The sequence below is a fragment of the Vombatus ursinus genome, unplaced genomic scaffold (genome assembly GCF_900497805.2).
Source record: "Vombatus ursinus unplaced genomic scaffold, bare-nosed wombat genome assembly UNPS02009770.1, whole genome shotgun sequence".
NCBI classification, from domain to species: domain Eukaryota; kingdom Metazoa; phylum Chordata; class Mammalia; order Diprotodontia; family Vombatidae; genus Vombatus; species Vombatus ursinus.
The window spans coordinates 7,872,648-7,893,471 of record NW_020949548.1 but is presented as its reverse complement, the minus strand read 5'-3'; the positions used below and the strand labels follow the sequence as shown (position 1 = coordinate 7,893,471).

At 41.7% G+C, this 20,824-nt stretch overlaps 1 protein-coding gene across 4 annotated transcripts in view; it reads left to right on the top strand.

Annotated features, from left to right (window-relative positions):
• The window catches only part of NAV2 (neuron navigator 2), a 457,081-nt gene that overhangs the window by 427,085 nt on the left and 9,172 nt on the right, over positions 1-20,824 (top strand). For all 4 annotated transcript variants that reach the window (XM_027852625.1, XM_027852624.1, XM_027852627.1 and 1 more), the window contains 10 exons: positions 3,376-3,529; positions 5,155-5,317; positions 6,024-6,124; positions 8,942-9,037; positions 10,983-11,151; positions 12,238-12,473; positions 14,159-14,313; positions 14,551-14,622; positions 15,510-15,706; positions 16,476-16,594. In XM_027852625.1, coding sequence (XP_027708426.1) covers positions 3,376-3,529; positions 5,155-5,317; positions 6,024-6,124; positions 8,942-9,037; positions 10,983-11,151; positions 12,238-12,473; positions 14,159-14,313; positions 14,551-14,622; positions 15,510-15,706; positions 16,476-16,594 — 1,462 coding nt within the window. The remainder of the gene's footprint in view (positions 1-3,375; positions 3,530-5,154; positions 5,318-6,023; positions 6,125-8,941; positions 9,038-10,982; positions 11,152-12,237; positions 12,474-14,158; positions 14,314-14,550; positions 14,623-15,509; positions 15,707-16,475; positions 16,595-20,824) is intronic.

Below are 20,824 nucleotides of genomic sequence, written 5' to 3'. Positions count from 1 at the left end.
TTTTGCCATGGTGCTGTTCTTTTTTTTTTTTTTAACTATCCAGTTATCTTTATTTTTTTCACCTTTAAATAATATTTTATTTTATTCCCTAATTACACATAAAGACAATTTTTAACATTCATTTCTTTTAAAATTTGAGTTCCAGATTTTCTCTCTCCCTCTCTCATCTCCCCCCTCCCTGAGGCAGTAAGCAATTTGATATAGGTTATACGTGTGCAGTCATGCAAAACACATTTCCGTATTAGTCATGTTATAAAAGAAGACACAGACCAAAAGGGAAAAAAAATCATGAAAAAAGGGAAAAATAATATGTTTCGATCTGCATTCAGACTCCCAGCAATTCTTTCTTTGGATGCGGATAAGATTTTTCATCATGAGTCCTTTGGAATTGTCTTATATCATTGTATTGCTGGTAATAGCTAAGTTATTCACAGTTGGTCATTGTATAATGTTACTGTTACTGTGTACAATGTCCTCCTGGTCTTACTCACTTTGCATCAGTTTGTTTAAGTCTTTCCAGGTTTTTCAGAAATCAGCCTGCTCATCATTTCTTATAACACAATAGTGTTCCATTACAATCATATACCACAACTTGTTCAGCTATTCCCCAGTTGATGGACACATGATACTATTCTTGACGATAAACTCCCATGATCATTGGCAGGCCAGGTTCACAGAGTATGGATGACTACTGCTCTCCTCCAAGCAGTAGGGTCTAAGGGTCAAGGGTTCTAAGAGGTCAAATGCTTTCTCATAATATCACTCATGAGCCCCTCCCACCACCAGGTGTACTCCCCATTCATAGACAACCAGACTTAATTAGCTTTTAGAAAGAGGTATTCACTAATGTGGTATAATAAGACCAGTTGGTACAAAAACATTTCCCCAAAAGTCTGAGAAATACTCTTCCACAAGTACATACAGAGTCCAGGGGAAAGTGGACTCAAGCTTAGAGGGGCTAGCCTCACAGCTCCTGGTTAGATGGAGCTACCTTCATGAAGGTCTGATGAAGTTTCACAGAAGCATAGCTCTTTGCTAGGCTCTGAGATTTGCTCCCTTTGTAGAATCCATAACCATACTTCTCCCTGCCCTACAAATGGTCACATTTCCTGAAATTGGCTTTTCTTAGTGTCTTATTTGATGCTTGTACCACTGATGCACCAGCTCCCTGAGAGGTCTAAATCTTCTGACCTTTTTCAAAGTTCAAAAAGTCTTGGGCAGTGGGGAGTATGATACTAGCTCTAGGGTCACTCTCTCCCCCACTTCCTTACTGCCTTCTTGTATAGGCGTAAAGGATCTGCCTTCTCAAGGTACTCTTAAAACTTGACTACCTTTCTCTTCAGACCCCTTCTTAGAAACAGGCCCAAAGGTATGTCTAATTCTTCCAACCAATCCCAAAACATTTTCTCTAAGTCATAATCTGATTACTTCCAAATGACTGAAGCACCTCATTTCCTTCAAATTAATTAAAGATTTGTTCACTACTAGTTTATACTTTTGATTTGGTTGATTGATTGATTCTATAACTCAATCATTCTGCCTTGAAAAAGGCAGAGGCAGCTGGTTCCCAATGGATAGACCTTTGGGCCTGGAGTCAGGAAGAACTGAGTTCAAATCAGGCCTCACATGCTTACTAGCTGTGGGACCCAGGGCAAGGCACTTAACCTGTTTGCCTCAATTTCCTCAACTATAAAATTGGGATAATAATAGCACCTATCTTCCAAGGTTGTTGTGAGGAACAAATGAGGTATTTGTAAAAAGTAAAACAAAACAAAACATTTATCCCTGTGCCTGGCATACAGTAGGCTCTATATAAAAACTTATCTCTTCTCTCCCTTTCCCTTTCCTCCTAAAAGGTATTATGGAGTAGAGCATCTTGTTAATTACATGAGTTAGGGTTGGAGGAACAGTCTTGGGGATGTGACACCCCTCTTGTGAAAGCTGGAGCTGCACCTTAAAGGAAACAAGCAATTCTAAAAGGCAGAGGTGAGGCAGAAGGGTGTTCTTGAGATAAGAGATATGGAATGACGTGTGAAGAGTAGCAAGATGGCCCCACTTTGACTCTACTGTAGAGTGCAGGAAAAGGAATCAAAGCATAATTAAGGTTGGAAAGGTAAGGCACCAAGTAGTAAAAACCTTTAAATGCCAAACAGAAGAGGTTATATTTTATCCTAGGGGCAAGCAGGAACCAGAAAGGGTCCCACTACAGTTTCCTTGTTTACATCAGAGTTGTGACTTACTAAATCCCCATTCACTTATGGAAGGCATAGGGGGAAATCTTCTCCCAGCTAAACTTCTCTAAGGTTTATGGATTCTCTTTCTGAGTCTCATTTCACAGTTAGAGTCATTGGACTACAACTCTCCTGAAAAGAAGTTTCTTCCATAAAATAGTTTCAGACTGGAAGGTGGGAAAGAAATGAGGTGGTGCAGCCTGGAAATCATTCTTTTAACTTCTCAGGAAAGGAAAAACAAGGGGACTTGCACGTAAAAAGAGTTGCACTTTGCTCCCTACCTCTGCATTCACTCAAGTTTTTCTTTTAATTTTGGAAAATAGAAATTTCCCTTGTACTACTTAGTCGTACGTATCCACTCTTTAGAATAAACGGAAAACCTCCCTCTTTGATTGGACTTCAGATTTCTGCACCGCACTGAGTCACTGGAGAGGCCCACCAGTGTGAACGCACTGAGGCCATTGAATTCCCGAGGATGCAGTTCCTCACTTTATATGGGTTGTTTGAGTGCTACTCAGGGGTGCTCAGCAGCACATCCTGCTTGTTGAAGCCCTCAAATATGGGAAATGTCAAGAATGTTTGCCGCCTGGGCTAGCCAATGCCTTCCCAGCACACGGGGAGGCCACATGCTGAAGTCGACTAGGTTTTAGACGTGGAGCGAGGACGACCACCCAGGTTCACATACCACCCCAGACCCTTAGAAGTTGCCTGACCTTGAACAATTCACTTATCATCTCTAGCCTCAGGTTTCCCATGTGTAAACAGTGATGATCCTCTCTATGGCGCTTCCCTCACAGAGTTGTGAAGATAAAATGAGATAATATGCATAAAGTATTTCGCAAACCTCAAATGCTACCTAAATTTGTTATTGTTGTTATTAGCCCACTTTCCTAATCTCCCCCTTCAGAAAACAATTGAAAGATGGTCCACATAGTTAACATGCAGGAAATATGAATGATAAAGATAAGAGATGATGATTATTGACATTGACATAGTGTTTTAAGGTTTGCAAAGCACGCTTCGTGCATCATCCATTTTTTCCTCATTTACTGTTGGTTTGAGTTGCAAATCCATTGAGATAAATTGGCTAGCTCAAAGTTACCTTTGCAAGCGGTCTCATTAATCATTTTTGGCTTTTCCCCAGCATTTCAGAATGTACAGATAGTGAGGCAGAGACGGTGATGCAGTTACGCAATGAGCTGAGAGACAAGGAGATGAAGCTCACTGATATCCGCCTAGAAGCTCTCAGCTCAGCCCACCAGCTCGACCAGCTCCGAGAGGCCATGAACAGAATGCAGGTAAAGAAGGGTGGTGGGCAGTGTGCCTCACGGAATCTGCAGCGACTTTCAAGATAGATGTCCCAAGAGACTGCGCCGAGATTGTACTGGTTTGCATGGAGTCCTTCCCTCCCTGGCCCATTTCTATGAGCCTGACTGGGGAACCATTAGTGGGTGTGCCTCTGAAAGAGTATCTTATTTAGTATATAATGCTTCAGACTTTGCCCAGATAATACCCCATGGGGGGGGAGGTAGAAAAGAGAGAAGGTAAACAGTCAGCAACATTAAGTTTTTAAAATTTATATTTAATTTAAAATTTTTCTCAATTACATGTAAACAAAATTTTTTAACATTTTTAAAAAAAATTTTGAACTCCAAATTCTCTCTCTCCCTTTTCCCTTCCTTGAAAAGGCAAACAATTTGATATAGATTATACATATGCAGTCATGCAAAACATTTCCATTTAACCATGTTGCAAAAAATAAAATGCAGACCAAAAAAAAACAATAATAAAGAAAGTTTTAAAGAAAGTATGCATCAACCTACATTCAGACTCATCAGTTCTTTCTCTGGAGGTACTTAGATGGAAGGACCAGTGTTATAGGCTAAAAACCTTCAACTTGAGTGCTTCATAGTAGTGTGAAGGTGACCATCTTAAAAGCTATGTCCATAGAAAGCACATTCTCATAGGGCCAACCAATCAGTCAATCAGTAAGCATTTGTTAAGCTCCTACTATGTGCCAGGCATTTGCCAAGCACTGGAGCTATAAAGACAGAAATGAAACAGTCCCTGCCCCCAAAGAGCTTACGTTCTATCAGGCAGAAATAATATATACTTATATAAGTATATAAATCATAAATAGGAAGGGGGAACCATTAGCAGCTGTGGGGTTTAGGAGACAATTCATAGAGAAGATAGAATTCGAAGTGAGTTTTAAGGGAAGCTCGGGATTTTAAGAGGTAGAGGTGGGGAGAGGAATGCATTCTAGACTTGGGGCACAGCCAGTGCAAAGGCATAGAGGTGGGAGATAGAACCTTATGTGTGAGAAAGAACTAAGATAAGTTTGGCTGGAACAAAAACTACTTCAAGGAGAATAATGAATAAGACTGGAATGTAGAATTGGGGTTGTTTGTTTTTGTTTTTGTTTTTTTTCTCTTGCGTTAGGAAGGCATTTTATCCTAGAACTAGTGCTTGAAGTATGGGAATGAGATGTGTAAGGACCAGGCTAGCTAAGTTCAGAGAGAGTCATCAGATTGGTGTAGGGGAATGAATTCTGGGGCCACTCTGACTCTCAAAGACATTTACTAAGTTATAAGGGTGTGGGCTTTATCATCAGAGAGGGGTTTCCCCACCAAGATACTACAGAGCCTTAAAGTATTGAAGCAAGCAAAGTATTAGAAAGGCTCTTAAATCTCTAAAATGTTTGTTAGGTGCTTTTTGGTACCCCCTGGGCCTTTGCCAAGAATTTCAACAAGTGGGTGACAGATGATGGTGCCCTAAGGCACACGTGGATAGCAAAGTCCAATGGGAATGTGCCTATTTGTAAAAAGAGGAAGGAGCAGTTTGTGGAGGTTTTTCAAGCCTTTCCTGCAGATGCCCAGGTTAGATGCGTCTAGCAGGAATCTCTCCCTTTGATTCTTTGTAGAGTGAAATCGAGAAATTAAAAGCCGAGAATGACAGGCTCAAATCTGAGAACCATGGTGGCAGCTGCAGCCGGGCTCCATCGCAGGTGTCCATCTCGTCTTCCCCGAGGCAGTCCTTGGGCCTCTCTCAACACAGCCTTAACCTCACTGAGTCAACCAGTCTGGGTGAGTGAAGCCACAGGGCCAGCCGGCAAGATGGGGCCTGCAGTCAGCCCAGTTGCCTCAGGGAGCCCTGAGCTAAAAAGATCATAATGAAATAAAAGACACAAGGTGTTGGGTGTGTGAGTGCATGGGTGTCGGTGAGTGTGTGAACATCTGTGTGTGTTGGCTATTGACATGAGCCCAGCCTTCAGAATGTCATCATGCTTGGCTTTAATTTTTGCCCCAAACTCTTCTAGCTCCAAGCTTAGCTTCTGCCCTGTGCTGAACTGTGTTCTGAACCATTTTCAAATGCTGACCTGCAAGATGAATGCTGTGTATGAAGAATGATGACTTGTCACTGGGGTCATAGCTTTGTATGATGTTCCCACTTTAAAAATTGATTCCAGGCTGGCGGAAAGATCAATAATATTGATCTGTATTTTTCCTGTTCCACATACAAAGGCTTATGCTTTTTAATTAATTTAATTTATTATTTTTTTCCCCATGAGGCTGCTGTGACTGTTTTTGGTTTAACCTTTCTCTGCTCAACGACGTGCTTGACCAGCCTTTTGATTTCTTTGGTCCTCTCACTGGTTTCTGTTGGTTCGTGTCCCATGTCCTCCTTTGGACCATCTGATTTATTCTGTTGCCGCCATCATGGCGGTGCCAGGAATCCAGCTTCGCTGTCCGTGTGTGGCTAAAAGAGGCTGTCGGTGTTTTCCATTCGCAGACATGTTGCTGGATGACGCTGGTGAATGCTCGGCACGGAAGGAAGGAGGCAGGCATGTTAAGATAGTTGTCAGCTTGCAGGATGAAATGAAATGGAAGGAGGTTAGTTTGATCCCTTTCCCTCTCCTATTGCCTTCTGCCCTTTCCCATTCCCCCAGGTAGAAATACCTAGTTTAGTGACTTAACTGTAAACCGTATCACCTTGATGCTTTATGGTTTGTTTGTTTGTGTTTTGTTTTGTTTTTTTTGGTATTGCTACTAACATTGTCTTTTCCTTAACCAGCCCCCCTCCTTACCCCCAACAATCCCAGAAACATTTCAGATTCAAAATAGGGAATGTAACCAATGAAGATGAAATTTAGGCAATTACTAGGAGCTATTTTGCCCAACTATATGCCATTAAAAACGACAATCTCAATGAAATGGATGTATATTTACAAAAATATAAATTGCCCAGATTAACAGGAGAGGAAACACAATTCTAGAGAAATTGAACAAATCATAAATGAACTCCCTAGCAAAATTGGGTACTCAGACACAATTAGAACTAACAAGAAGCACTTTCCTTCCTTGTGAATTTTCCACATCTAACAAATACAAAAATATTCCCACATTGTACTTTTAAAGTTATTATAATTAACTTTTCACCATTCATTGGGCATTAAAAATAGTTTTTCTAAAGTTCACAGATGGCTGAAGCACTTCAAAGTCAGCTAAGCTCATTTGAAAAACTCAAGGCATGTAAATAATTGGACCAAAATAAATTGACCCAGTGTGCCAGTTATATGCTAGGACCCTCATAAACAGCAGAGGAGAGACCTGGTGCATATTACAGAGGTGCAGAGAGCCCTGGCAGGGATTAGATGCCAATAATGAAGCTGGGACATGAGTTCTATCCCCTGTTTTCTGTTACATGTCAATTCTGCAGCCATCCCAGCAGCACTGGCAAGACCCTGGCTTTGGGGATCATGTAGGGGTGACTCTGAATTCGAGGAATACAGTTTCCCTTCTCCCGTGAGGCCTTATAAAGCTTTGGCTACTTTGTGGAAAAAACAAATGGTCTACATTTGTATTTGATTAAACTTTTAGATCAAATAACATGATATGGATGGTTGAGACTAATGTGATTGTCTTAAAGCAAGACCTCACAGCATCCCACTTCAGGTCTCTTTGTAACATTATGGTATCTTGGGAATAGCACTGGACTTAGGGTCAGGCAGTCAGTAAGCATTTATTAAGTGCTTACTATATGCCAGACACTGTGCTCAGCACTAGGGATACCAAAAGAGGTAAAAGATAGTGCCTGCCTCCAAGGAACTCACAATCTAATGGAGGAGATAGAAGACCTGAGTTTCAGTACTAACCCTAATACCCAGCAGCTGCACAACTATTGACAAAGCACTTTAAATCTCACTTTCCTTATCTGGAAAATGGGGATGAAGAAACCTTCCATTTCTGTCAGCGGCATGGCGTAGTGGAATCAGAGAAACAGGGTTTAAATCCTGGCTCTGATGCCTTCTGCCTGTTTTACAGTGGGTAAGTCACCCTCCCTGGGCCTCAGTTTCTTCATCTTGAAAATTTGAACGGCTGCACTAGATGATTTATGAGGTCCCACTTGGCTGTAGGTCTAGGAGCCTATGAAACTTGCAAAGCTGTCGTGAAGAAAGCATTTTATAAATGCAAGCTGTGTTTATAATGGTCTCTTGTCTTCCCCCTTCTTGCTGGTATTTCTGCTCGATATAGTGCTGTAGCACTATACTATGCAATGTGCCCAAATTTTCACTGTCTGCCAACCAGAATCAGATATTGCGTTTAAGTTACCCAATGACACATCCTGTAATAACGTTGATGATGAAAAATATGAGTGTAAAATTGCAGATTGGGAAGGATGGGTAGGAAACATGGTCCACAAATAGTTGTAACGTTGTCAGTAAATGTTGATGATAAATGTAAGGGATTGTCACACTTTAGTGAACCCTCTTTTCATTTGGCCTAACCACTTTGAAATGTCCCCCACTCATCCCTGTAACCATGTGTTCTTTGAAACATACAAAGTATTTGAAACCAAGCATGATATAAGCTCACCCAATAGTTTATCAGGTTTTCTTAGCTGAGCACCCACTTAGTATACGGTCACCCCAACATGCTACTTAGTCCACACCCCTTGTATGCAGAGCTCTGGGGGTAGAGGTGCCAAGGCAAGAGATAAAGCCCTGGCCCTCTAGAATCTTATTGTGATGACAGCACTGATATGAGAAAAAAATAAGAAAGAAAAACCAAGGTTTGGGTAATTGATATTTGCAAGTAATATGTGATGAGCAGATTAAAATCAGATGGAGTCCATCCATGAAGACTTTCTGGGGAAGTTTGGAAGGTGAGTTTAAGGGGAGGTTTTGCAAGAGGGAGATGGCTGGGGCAGCTTGGTGGCACAGTGGATAGAGCACCTCCCCTGGAGTCAGGAGAACTTGAGTTCAAATCTGGTCTCAGACCAGATACTTGACACTTACTAGCTGTGTGACCCTGGGCAAGTCGCTTAACCCCAATTGCCTTGCAAAAAAAAAAAAGAGGGAGGTGGCTAAGAGGAGGTGTGAAGTAGGACATTGTGTGCAGAAGGGACGACACCAAAGAGGGTCAGAGTTCAATAGACCCCAGAGAAGCCATGCTCCCTGCCCTCAGTCTTACTATGACTAGTCAGTATCATCTGAATGGCACTATGAACAACACTGAGATTATTCCAAGGGAAGGCAATTTCATGGGCAGCACATCTGTATATCAAGGAGAGCTAGTGTAAAGGCATTTTGAGGGTTTTCTTATTCTTTTTCCAACTAAGCGGTGCTATGCTAAGTGGTCTAGATATTCTGCTGAGCCATTTCAAGATGAGTAACTGGTTCTTCACTTGAATACTTTCCTTGCCCTTAGGATGCCAGGCCACACCTCTTTCTTATTGGCTGTATTGGAGTCAGTGGCAAGACGAAGTGGGATGTGCTGGACGGGGTGGTTAGACGGCTTTTCAAAGTAAGTGATTCCTAAAGGTGTTCATGATCACACGTGGTCATGAGGTGGGAGTTCTTGTTTAGAGACGTGGAAGGCGGTATCTGATTGTTCTTAACATGTTACTTCTGTTCTCTCCCCCTGCAGAGATGAATCAAAGAACAGAGCTCTGTGTCTCACAAATTTCTATTCACTCAGCAAGCATTTATTAACCACCTACTGTATGCAAGAGCACTGTACATGTTTATCACAGACCTTTTGTAGATAGCCTTGTGAACACATTCCAGTCCGTTCTCCATGATGGATGCTGTCATATTGATATTCCTAAAACAAAGGTCTGACCATGACACTCCCCTTCTCAGTAAACTGTAGTGGCTCTCTTTAAAATAAAATGCAAACTCCTGTTTGGCATTGAAAGCCCTTCGAGGTCTGTTTCCAGTCCACCATTCCAGGATTATTGGTCATTATTCTTCTTCACTCACTCTGTGCTCCAGTCAGTCCTGCTTACTCGCTATCCCTGTAGGTGGTATTCCGTCTTCTAGCTCTATGCCTACGTATTAGTTGTTTCCTGTGCCTTGAACGAACTTCCTCCAGCCCTCTGCCTCAGGAAATCCCTAGCTCCCTTCGAAGTTTAGTTCAAGTACCACCTACGACACAAAGCCCATTTTGACTCCCCCACTTTCTAGTTTCCCAACCCCACTCCCTCACATGCCCAAGAGACTACTTTGTACATATTTTTAACTGTCTAGGTACAAGTTGTTTCTGCCAACAGAATTTAAGATCCTTGACCTCAGGGGCTATTTAGGTGTGTATCCCCAACCCCTAGCCCAGTGCCTGGCACATAGTAGGTGCTTAATCAATGCTTGCTCAAGAAATGAATAACAGGTCTACAAATGATAGTTATCAAGCGTTTAGAATGGGTCCAGGCTCACGGGCTCAGTTAGCAGCACCTGTGAGATCAAGGGCCCAGATTCAATCTCAGCAAGTGAGCTTCACAGAGAGAGAACTCTTCTTGAGTCAAAGATTACACCCCAGCCAGCTTACAAATTACATATTTACAAGATTGGTCAGTTCAGATCTACTCCCACCACTGGTAAAATGACTGGCAGCTATTTTTGCCGTCCTGGCAATGGAAACCTTTGTAGATACAGGACAACATGGTGCTGCTGAATATCCACAGAATGTTCACTGGATGAGGAAGGGAGACAAAAAGAGGCACGGGGAACCCACAAAATTCTTCCCTAATATCAAATGACCTCTCAGTGTTGGCTACTCCATTACTGTATCATTCCATTCCTCTGTACCAAAGAAGATACAACTGGGCCTGAAAGTCACTGTTTCGGTGAACCTTTCCCCTAGAATCCATTTTGATTCCTCACCTGAAACCTTTTATTCATTCCCCTTCAAGGAGACTCCCATCAAAATTGAGCTAGCATTTTCCTTGTCAAAGTACCAGGGCCTCCCATTTCCAGGCACTCTGATCTTTACTGGAAGCAACCACCAATTGCTTATCTCAGGAACTTGTTTAGTCACATTTTTGCCCAGATGCATAGGAGGAGTTTCAAGGAAACAAAGCTTCATGCCAGGGCTGTCTTCTTATACATTTTCCGACTCCGCTTTCAGGCCTGGTAACTAGACACCTTGGATGAGCTTGGAAGAAGTGCCCTAACTTTTCCATGCTCAGTTAATTCAGACTAAATGTACACAAACTTCTCCAAGTTTTTTTTTTTCATCACTAACCAAATAAATCATTATTTGTAGAGGCCTTCAGGGACTCTAGAAGTATCAAAAGCATTTATAGACAGCCAGCTTGTCCTGCACTCACTTCACAGCTCTGTTTCATCTCAGACTCTGTCTGAGAGAGAAGAGGAGTTGGTCATAAATCACCCAGCGAAACCATGAGTCACCTACAAATCGGAGCCGGGGCTTTGATCAGTCTTGATTTTTTTTTTCTATTTTTTTTCCCCAGGAATACATTATTCATGTGGATCCAGCAAGTCAGCTGGGCCTGAATTCAGACAGTGTTCTAGGCTACAGCATTGGGGAAATCAAACGCACCAACACTCCAGAGACTCCTGAACTGCTACCTTGTGGCTATTTGGTTGGGGAGAATAACACCATCTCAGTTTCTCTCAAAGGTAATTAGGCCAGATGCAAAGTTCAGAGCTCCTTGCTTGTTAATTGTCACTCTTGTTTTAACACTTGGCAGAATGGATTTTTCCCCCTTCACTGCAGTTATTCTTAACATGGCTTCAGTCCTTTTAATAATCCCAAGGGTTTGCAAAGGGCTACTGAAAACATTTTTAACAAGACTGTGCTTATTGCTGAAATTAAATATGAAGGGCCCCATTAGCCTTGTGACTGTACAAGATGAGTTTTACAGGAGAACTGGCTCATCTATAAAATGGGGATAATAATAGCAGAACCTCACATGGCTGATGTTAAGAATCAAATGAGACAAAAGATATCTAGGGTCTCATAAAACAGTATAAACGTCAACTCCTCTTCTTATAGAGGAAAAGGGGCTTAACAAATAGAGGAACACCTGCCCCAAAGGCCTGCTTCTTTTTAAAATGCCTAGACTATGGTGGGAAAATATACAGTAGGTTACTTTGAATCAAAAGATAGCAATACAAATTTATTTTAAAAATTAAAATGAAATGCCTTAGATCTACAGACTTGTGTAGAGTTCCCTTGGCCACTGTCAGTTATCAAAATTCAGTCTTGGGAAACAGTTTGGGTTTACTTAAAACTATGCACCCAATTCTGCTGGTGTCGTCCTGTATGATATTGGAAATGGACTTGTGCCTTCCGGGCATGAAGAGCGGACAAAAGATTTCTTCCAGAAAAGTTCATAGAATCAGCCAACAAGCAGACACTCTGCTAGAAATTGGGGATACGAAGTGAAATGGCCCTGCTTTCAAGAAGGTGGGGGTTCATTCTATTAGTGGAGGTGTTGGGGTAGATCACGTATACATATATAGATGTGTGCAAAGCACATGCAAAATAAATATACAATGGGGCAGAGGACTTTGGCATGGCATAATGGATAACATTCTGGTCTTAGAATTAGCAAGACAATAATAACTATATTATCTGACACACACCTCCCATATTGTCTTGAGACTCAAATAAAAGAACTTGCTTGAACTTAACTTAACATGAGAACTTGAACTTGTTATTCAAGGGAAATCTTACACTTTGCATCTGTCCCCCAAATGTAGGCCTCTCTGAAAACAGCCTGGACTGTCTGGTCTTTGAATCTCTTATCCCCAAACCCATCCTTCAGCGATATGTCACCCTCCTAATGGAGCACAGGCGCATCATCCTCTCTGGGCCCAGTGGCACTGGAAAAACATACCTGGCGAACCGTCTGTCTGAACACATGGTCCTCCGAGAGGGGAGGAAGCTGGTAGATGGAGTCATTTCCACTTTCAATGTGGACCACAAATCGAGCAAGGTGAGTGAACCAGATTAAGGGGCTGGGCACGAGCTGCTCCTGACCCTTTCTAGATAGTTGACAATTTCCATAAAATAGTGAGAGCCACCTTTCCGTAACCTCTATTTCAGAGATTGAGTCATTTAGTTTATTTTCCCAGCTTCTTCTTTGTGCTTCTCCAGCCCCCAATTATAAAGAATCTGGAATGAAAAACACAGTTTTAAATGAATGTGTGAATGAAAAAGAATTTATTAAGCACTTCCTATGTGCTAAGCACTAGGAATGTAAATACAAAGCAAAGACTATACCTGCCCTCAGGGAGCTTACATTCTAATAGGAGGCAATGTACATAGGGTGGTATTGACCAGGGAGGAGAGTTGCAGGGATGGTGAATGAAAGCATAGGAGATTGGGAATTGGATTGATGTACCCTTCAAAGGAGCAATGACAGAGTTGATTTGATACTGAACTGGAGGGGCAGGAACAGGGACTATATGAGGAGAAATGAGTCCAGGGAATGAAGTGAAGGGTGGCTAGAGTGTGAGCCTAGTATAGTGGATTACTAAGGCACCTACCTCTGAATCCCAGCCTAGGGGAATCTCTCCACCAGGTGGCTGCATCCTGAAATTCAGACTGTTTCCAGAGAAAAATCTAATTTTCTTAGGAAATTTCATGAAGAGTAAGAAATGTGTTTGGAGGGCTCTCCTAGTGTATCCTAAAGCCCTTGCTGGCTAATTCTAGAATAGAATTAATCATGTGAATTTTCTCCAGACATACGGTGTTATTATTGCTAAAGCTTGAATTTAAAAGGGCGCTCACTGAATTGGGAACCAAGGAACCTGTGTTCTAGTCCTGGCTTTGCTTCTAATTAGCTATGTGACTTTGGACATTAACCCCACTTCTCTGAGCTTCAGTTTCCCCATTCTACAAAATGAAGAGAGTGGACCAGTCCACCTCTACCATCCCTTTCAACTCCAACATTCTATCAGTGTTTGCCCACTCAAATTTAACCACGGAATATACATGGGACTCTAAAGTACCCTTACTTGGGGGCTGAAAAAAATTCATAAATCCTGCTCCTGGGGATGGCCTAGAGGTGACAGAATACTCTCGGGCTATACAAGTATGGCGGTAATTTGGGAGAGAAAATTGAGCCTATTTTTACAGCAAGAAATTGCTGTATTCTTTTTATTCATGTGTAATCTCAAAGTTAGTATTTTTGAGGGGGGACATCATTAGCATTGAACTTTTCTATGGACTCTTAATCATATCACATGGAACACTGGAGTTTCACGGAACATGGTTTAGCAAAAACAGCATTCTATGAAAAAATAAAGAATTAACAACATTCATTTTATTAAGTGCTCCATTGGTACCCAGACTATGTTAAGAAATGAATGGCATGGTAGAAAGCAAGCCGGATTCTGGAGGGAGAAATCCCAGTTTTGCTACTTATTACTTGTGTGACCTTAAGCAAGACACTTTCCCTCTTGGGGCCTGTTTCTTCATCTGCAAAATAAGAGAGTTGGCCTAGATGGTAGGCTCTGAGGCCCCTTCCAACTCTCAATCTATGATCTAGAGTGGATAACCTTGAAGGAATAAAATAAAAGTTCAGAAACATCTGGCCCTCCTGAGAGAGTTTGGCCTCTTTAGGAAGAGACCGCTCACCAGCTTGTTCCTTCTTTGTTCTTCTTGGGGCCTTTGCAGGAACTACGCCAGTACCTGTCTAACCTTGCCGATCAGTGCAACAGTGAAAACAGTCCCGTGGATATGCCTCTAGTCATCATTCTGGACAACCTCCATCATGTCAGTTCCTTGGGCGAGATCTTCAATGGGCTGCTGAACTGCAAGTACCATAAATGGTAAAGACATACTTGGAATCTTGTGGACCCTTGCAAGCCACTGTCCCATTCAGATAACTTGGTGCAACTGAGTGCCAAGTGGTTAATAGAGCAATACAGCAACTAATCGTTGATATGATTCAATGGGTGGTAATTTAGATGCTAAAAGGTCTACACACTCGGTGCAAATACAATGATGTTTCTTGGATGTGATTCTTTCTTGGCTTATACTTTCCTCCTTGTTAATTTCCCCTGCAGTCCTTATATAATTGGCACAATGAACCAGGCTACCTCTTCCACTCCCAACCTACAGCTTCACCACAATTTCAGGTAAGGTGTATCAACTGTGCTATGCTAATTTGGGAGTGACATGAAAGATAGTGGTCTCTCCCTACTGGTACAATTACTGGCACCCCAATTTGACTCCCAATATTAAACCTTGACTTTCCCTCTTCAGAAGACCATTTTGGGCAGTGACTAACCTTTTCCAGCCCATTGCCCATATGTCCACCACCTGTTGGCATCTCTCCTCTTCAGTGCTGAAAATAAATATGACTGATGAAAGCTGTTATTTGAGAGCATCTTCCAAGCTTCTGAGTCTATAAGACCTTGATATACTGATCATCTGTTATTAAGCCCAGATGGACTTACCCTTCCTCCACCTTTTCTTCTCTATCCCCATAACCCCTAAATGTGACCTGATGAAGTATGAACTTCTTCACAGTGAGTTATTAGATATATTCACATATGACAGGCATTAGGACTAGAATTGTTGGTTTCTCCGAAAGTATGGGAGGTGAGTGAAGGGAAAGAAAGGATTGCTTGGACTGTAGAAGGTGTTTGATAAATATTTGTTGATTAAGTGATTGCTCTCCAACTGTTACCATGGTCACGAGTTGGAATAAAGCTTTATGTCCCTGAACTTGCCAAGCACACCAGCTGCTGCCTTTTTGTAGTCCTCTCCAATTCCTGCAACTAAGTCAGGGGAGAGGGATCACAAACTGGGAGGATAGGACAAGGAGGTACCATTGTCACACTATGGCACTTTGCCCTGGATAGTATACCCCTCTGCCATTTTTAAGGTACCCTTAGGGGCCTCAGCTCTGTAAGCACAAAGGAGCAGGATTGACATTTTAATATGGTTTGATTGGAGAGTCATAACCAGAGATATGATTTGCAGAGAAATATTAACCCTTTAGGGCCACTATCTTTTCTAGATGGGTGCTGTGTGCCAATCACACTGAGCCGGTAAAGGGTTTTCTCAGCCGTTTCCTGAGGAGGAAGCTCATTGAAACAGAAATCAGTGGACGTGTGCGGAATGCTGAGCTTGTGAAAATCATTGATTGGATCCCTAAGGTCTGGCAACATCTCAACCGCTTCCTGGAGGCTCATAGCTCTTCAGACGTCACTATCGGTGAGAGCTGAAAAGGGCTTTGAGTCTACAGAACTGTCAGTGACAGTTCAATGGGTAGGAATAAAGGGGAGGAAAAGTGAAAAGGTGGATGCCTAAATGTTCTCACCACCCTCAAATGGTGGGCACTCTGGAGCCCTCTAAAATGCCATGACAGTGAAAGCCCTTTCTAATCATGCATTTGGCCATGACTACTTCCAAATTCCAAATTTCCCACGTTTGTGGAAATAGAAGATAGCATCGCTGATTAAAATTTACAGAGAATTCCCTGAAGCTCATTTTCACTTTCTCCAGTGCTAAACCTTTCACCACTTCTGCCTAACAGAGAGCCAGATTGCTCCTGTAAGTTTTGCCTCTCCCTTCCCCGAGTCAATTACAGATGGTGGTGCTGATAGAGCGGGGGAAGTACCTGAAAGGCAAGAAGCAGAGAAAAAGAGAGAAGCTTAAATAATAAGATCTTAAATGGCCAAGAGCTGCCTATCGAAAGGTTTTCCCCAAGACCCCGATGTTCAAGATGGCCAGTGCTGTTCCTTAGCAGATGTCCTTTTCGATCCTCCACACTTGAGTACACACTTGAGATACAAACCCTGTGGGTTGTACTTTCTCTCCACTTATAGAATTTAGTATCTAAATAATTTCAGTCAATTCTTATCAATCCCCTGGTGCTTTGCCTAAGCATTCCCCTCTCCGTGGTACTGCCTTTCAAGGGCAATCAGCTTAAAGTCATAACTGCACTTGAGTCTCTGATCCTTCTTTTCTCGTGCCCTTCCAGGCCCTAGGCTCTTCCTGTCCTGCCCCATAGATGTGGATGGTTCGAGGGTTTGGTTTACAGACTTATGGAACTACTCGATTATCCCCTATCTCCTGGAAGCTGTCAGAGAAGGACTCCAGGTGAGCATTTGGGAGCTGCTTTCCTATGACCAGGCTCCTTTGACAACCAGATAAACCCACCCTCATCCCAGAGAGCCTGTTTGTCCAGGCTATAAAAGCTTTTGATCATGGGCTGCCATCCAGCTATCTTATTGAAGTGGGTGTGCATACAAATTTCCCTGCCAGCCAAATGACTCCAAGCTGTAGTAACTGTCTGCGGCAGCTGGAGAACATGAATACATGAATTTTTCACTTTGTGCTAAGCAAAGGAGTAGGACGGTTATGCTAAAATTAGAGCCTGTGACAATTTTATTGTTGATCCTGAAGGCATTATAAGAAGTTCAATCTGTATTTCAAAACCAAAGCTGAGTAATTAACAGGCAGAAGGCCAAGGTGAAGAATCTTCAAGTCAGTTCACAAAATCTCTTTTCTCAACATTCAGGATAGAAGATACCTACTGGGGTCATATGCTAGTAATATTTGTGTGTTTGTTTAAACGTAGGCATTAAAATAAGTCAATATTTGCTATTGCAGCACATGTGAAGAAGCCATAGATAATACTGAGAAAATGTGGGAGAGATTTGTCCTTGTAATTAAAGCCAGCAATGCTATCCTTCAAAAGAAGTCAGAACAAAAATAACTTTAAGGAAAAGAACTGGGGATGTTGATCCTGGAGAACACTTGAGAAGCTAGGGAGTGATTATTACTACCTTTGGATTTTTGAAGGACTGGCTATGCTGTCTTGTGGAAGAAGGATTAGTTTTATTCTGCTTGGCCCCAGAGATCAGAACTGGGAACAGTAGATGGCAGTTATAGATAGGAAGACTTCAGCTCAGTGAAGGAAAATCTTCCTAATTAGGAGAGCTGTCCCAAAGTGGAAATGATTGCCTCAGGAAGTATGGTGAGTTCCCCATTGTATAGAGTCTTGAAGAAGACATTAGCTCACCACTTGGTGGGAAATTGATGTTATAGTGTTAATTTCTGTTGAGTTATGCATTAGGCTGAAGGACCTCAAAAATTCTGGGTGTGGTCCTTTGGTTGATTAGTGTACCATGGACTGAATACGTTTGAAGAGTCAAGAAATCGTTGTAAAGGTCTAATAAAAATGTGTTGCCAGAATTATTCAAGGTGGGGATGAATGCATGAATTTTTCACCTTGTGCTATGCACAAGGAGGAGGATGGTCATGCTAAAATTAGAGCCTGTGACAATTTTATTGTTGATCCTGAAGGCCTTCTAAGAAGCTCAATCTGTATTTCAAAACCAAATCTGAGTAATTAATAGGCAGATAATAGTCCCTAACATCTCTAGATCCAGGCCCCTACATCTACTGGATCTTTGATATTTAGGTAGTACTTTTAGGATCTCTCATTTTGTCCATGGAGTTTCTCTCTCCACTGACACAGGTCACAACTCATTGTAAGCCAGCTAAAATTTATGTGCCCCAAAATTCATCACCTTGAAATCAACCTATTAATTAGCATCTCTAGACCTAAGTTGATCCTTGGATAATATGGGTCCATCACTGGACCCATATTGAAAGCCTTTCCATTTTGGTTGGACCTATGAGAACTGGTGCTCCACTGGCCAATCCTTTGAGAACTCAGGTTCACTCATACCATAGTGAGGTGTCAGAAGAAAACTTCAGTGGACAGAGGGCTAGGCATGGAGTTAGGAAGACCTGAGTTCAAATCTTACCCCAGATGCTTGCTAGCTATGTAACCTTAGTCAAGTCATACAATGTTTCTCAGCCTCAGTTTCCTCACCTCTGAACTAACAATAATAATAGTAATAACACCTACTTCCCTCAGTGTGATTGTAAGAATCAAATGAAATAGTATATGTAAAGCAATTTGCAAATCTCTGATATTAGGATTAATGCCAGTTATTTGTAATTTTTTCCTCAAATGAACCCAAGTAAAAAATTAAAGAATTAATGCACACACACAAATCTTGGAAAAAAAATGGGGGGGGTTACTTTCAGATTCCACAGGACTCAAATACGTATGAACTATTTCAGGGAATTATTGACTTAGCATAAAGAGGCAAGTAATTTTGGTTTAGTTTTAATTTTTATGAAAGTTTTATTTAAACTTCCAGTGACAAATACAGTATGCAAATGTATAAATAACCAAAAAGTAATTGCAAACAGTGATACACTTCTATAAGCATCCATTATTTACTGATTATTTACCTTAACCTCAAAGACTTTAAAACCGTTCTCCCTGCATCATGTTTATTTTCATTTCTTTTCTGTGCATAGAATGTAGATTTGTTGCTATTATGTTACTTTGACGTAGTTGCAGTCAATGAACGTATTCTTTTTGTCCTCCTTTTTTCACTCTGAGTCATTTCATGTAAGTCTTTTCAGGATTTTTTTGACTTTGTCACATTCACTGCTTCTTAAGGCATTATAATCCACGGCATACATGTACCATCAATTTTCCAACCACTCCCAAGTTGTTGGACTCATTTTATTTTGGGGTCTTTTTCTGTTTGTTTGCTTATTTGTTTGTTTTTGCTATTACAGATAGTGCTGCTGGAAGTATTTGCATAAAAAAAAGTCTGTCGATAATCTTTGTGTGGTGCAGGATTAGTAAGTCATAGGGTATGAATGTTTTTATAACCTGTACTGCTTTCCAAAAAAAGGTTAAATGAATTCAGAGCTCCGCCAGCTGTGTCTTACCACTTCCAGAGAGCTTTTTATCTTTTATTATCTTATGAGTAGGCAATATACTTTATCTTGAAGGGATGCGATACTACAATAGCCTCTACACACGGAAAATAGACATTTGTAATGTTGACACGAGGACAGCTAGGTGGCACCATAGTGCATAGAGCACTGGACCCAAAGTCAAGAAGGCTCATCTTCCTGAGTTCGAATCTGGCCTCAGACACTTACTAGCTGTGTGACCCTGGGCAAGTCACTTCACCTTGGTTACCTCAGTTTCCTCATCTGTAAAATGGGATGGAGAAGGAAATGGCAAACCACTCCAGTATCTGTGTCAAGAAAACCCCAAGTGAGGTCACAAAGAGTCTGAAATGACTGAAAAAAAAATGACTCAGCAACAACAATACAAACTCCTAGGCTCCAAACACATGCAATCTGAATAAATGCCTCGCACACTGTGGTTCCCAACATTTTCAAGTGCAGGGAACCCTACGTTTTTCAGCTCAGAAAACTTTTGACCAAAAGATTCCCGCCCACCCTCACCCTGCCCCCCCACACCTTGACTCTACTTTTCATTTGTAAGTTGGTCAGCATCTGCTTTATAAAGCACACTAAATATTGTGGCAAGGACGTTTGATTTAGAATCAAAGGATCTGAATTCAAATGTTGGCTTTGCTACTTGTTATCTGTGGAACCTTGAACATGTCAGTTACCTTGGACCACATTGTCTTCACCTCTAAAATGAAGGAATTCGACCGGACGATTTCTAAGGGATCTTCTGGCTCTCCATTCAGGTAGTACATCCCATTGTAGTCACAGTGTAGCATCCCTGCAAGAGAAGTCTCTTACGGCAAAAGTGGCAATGTTTACCTTCCTCCCGCCCCCCACCAGAATTTCTTTTTTCAAGCTTTCTTCTCTTCACAATACTGTTTAGTTGCCAAAGTGACAAATGGAACATCATTTAGGTTCCACTGCCTTCTAAAAATGGATCATTAATAAGGACGTGATCCAGAATATAATATAACCTCCATTCTTTGAGTTTAGCCTGACACTTCCTAGCCTGCCTGACATCTGGTTTATCTCATAAACCTTTCCAAGACTGAAGTTTCTAAGGTCAAATGACTGTTGGGTGAGGGATAGAAGATCAAGGACAAGGACAGGAATGATTACCCAATCACTATGTGAAAAATGAACATTGAAGATATGAGCGTGGATGGCCTATTTCTTTTTCTCCTGTTTCTGTTCTCTCTTACCCATAACTCACTTGGTGAGGACCAGGGATTATACCAAAAATGATAGTGATGCTGAGGAAGGCCAGGGAACTTGCTGAATGTATAAACTTTGCCTCTTCAGAAGTGAATGGAAAGGGCAGGGTTTGCTTCTGTACTCTGAGACTCCATGTTTTCCCATTAGAAGTATCTGCTCTAGCTATGTAACTCTGGGCAAGTCACTTATCCCCACTTGCCTTGCAAAAAAAAAAAAGAAGAAGTATCTGTTCCAGTCATAATCATCTTGAGAAAGCCCCCTTGATGATCACCGGCCAGTGGTTCAGAGTCCAGAGGTAGTGATTAAAGTCCTGCT